This window comes from Etheostoma spectabile, chromosome 15 (genome assembly GCF_008692095.1).
Source record: "Etheostoma spectabile isolate EspeVRDwgs_2016 chromosome 15, UIUC_Espe_1.0, whole genome shotgun sequence".
In the NCBI taxonomy this organism is placed as follows: Eukaryota; Metazoa; Chordata; class Actinopteri; order Perciformes; family Percidae; genus Etheostoma; species Etheostoma spectabile.
The window spans coordinates 7589414-7591254 of record NC_045747.1 but is presented as its reverse complement, the minus strand read 5'-3'; the positions used below and the strand labels follow the sequence as shown (position 1 = coordinate 7591254).

General features: G+C 41.0%; 1 protein-coding gene across 1 annotated transcript in view; it reads left to right on the top strand.

Annotated features, from left to right (window-relative positions):
* Positions 1-1841, top strand: part of tbl3 (transducin beta like 3) — a 16472-nt gene that overhangs the window by 8816 nt on the left and 5815 nt on the right. The window contains exons 17-18 of the mRNA XM_032536737.1: positions 195-351; positions 1237-1295. Coding sequence (XP_032392628.1) covers positions 195-351; positions 1237-1295 — 216 coding nt within the window. The remainder of the gene's footprint in view (positions 1-194; positions 352-1236; positions 1296-1841) is intronic.

Here is a 1841-nt window from a genome sequence, read left to right as displayed (position 1 = left end):
TGATATTTGATTTTCTCCATATCGCCCAGCTCTAATTTGATATAATATCAAAATATTTGCAGACCATTTTTCTGTAGAACAACTAATGGATTAATTGTCTCTCTGCATGTCGGCCATGTGGCCTGTTTAAATAAAATTCTTACTCTTGATACTCAGTTGTGACTCAACTCTTCCAACTGATGTTCTGTCCTTAGTGGCTCAGATGGGTTAGTAAAGCTGTGGACCATAAAGACCAACGAGTGTGTAAAGACGCTGGACGCCCACCAGGACAAAGTGTGGGGTCTCCATGTCAGCCGCAAAGACGACAAGGTGGTGACTGGTTCAGCAGACTCTAACATCACCGTGTGGGTGGTAAGTGTGGTTTGAATTCATAGTCACTTGTTACAACCGAGAATAAAGTTGACAACTCGATTAACAATCAAACTTCTAAACAGGCAGAGTTGAAAAGTATTGATTGTCAGATTAAAAAAGCAAAAAGTTTTTCCTGTCTTGCTATTAGTGTTGCTTTTTTCCTCCACATGAATGGTAGAGCTGAAACAACAACTGTTCTATTACACAAATAGAAATGTAAGATTTGTTATGTAACAACTCAGAAATTTCTTTATATTTGTTCTTTGTGTTAGCAAATATCTAAACTGCTGAAGGACTCTTTAGCACAATATTGTACATTATCTAGGTGGTTATTTTTAGTTGACCTTGCACTCTACTGGCGTTTTTCCATTACTTGTTACCTGTTTGACTTGCCTCAACTCTATTCGCCTTTTTTGTTTTTCCATTATAAAAAAAGTACCTGGTACTAACAGCTACTTTTTTAGTATCACCTACGTCGAGATTCCAAGCAAGCTGAGGCGATACTAAAAGGTGGTATGAAAACCTGCAGGCTACGGATTGGTCAGAGAGAATTGTGACTAATCAGTGCGTCGTCATTGCTAGCAACAGACTGGGGTGTCCTGAACAAACCCGCTATTTTAAATAGTTTAGCCAGCAATGTTTTTTTTTTTTTTTTTTACTGCCTCCAGCTTCTTTTAAAAAAGAATTTGTCTTCTGGCTGTGGCAACAGCCACATTCCAACATTCAAAAACAACACACCTTCTACGTTCTTCACCGAGCAGAGCTGGTACTAGCAGTGGGTAAGCGCCATAACTGACCTCTCTGTTCTCTATGGAGAAAAAAGGAATTTTTCCTGCAGGGATCAACATATGACCACCAATGTTTTTGTCTTTTGTCCGCTGCTAGGATGTGACTGAAGTAGAGCTGGCAGAGGAGCAGGCCAAGCAGGAGGATCTGATACTAAAGTAAGCTACACACAACATTCGGTCCTATCTTGCACCCGGCGCAGTGCAGAGCCCGACCCAAGTGTCTTTGCTAGTTTAAGACTGATGCAATTGTCAGTTTCCCGTCCAGCGCCCACGTCGTTTAAATAAATGCACCTGCTTCCATCTGTTTGCCCATGGGCGTGCTGGTCTTACAGGGAGGCTGTTCAGGTGAATTCTTTGCCTATTGGCAGCAGGAAGTGATCGCGCCATTGACAAACAAAAACCTGATCTAAAAACAATAACACAGCATTTCATTGTCATTTTAACAGCACATTAGTAAAATCCGCCTAGGCTTGTGCACAATGCTTGTTACACACAGGGACGCGAAGCAGCACACAAACATGCAAAAAATTAAAAATATTTCAATGTGAAATAGTATTATGATATGATCTGCTCGCAAAATTTCACTTCACGCACGAGCAGATCAGTTTCTTCTCCTGAACATCTCTTCTTGCTTTACAAATCCGCCGTCATAATAGCATTGCGCCAAGATACAAACGCGCCTGGCTTTTAAAGGGAATGGGA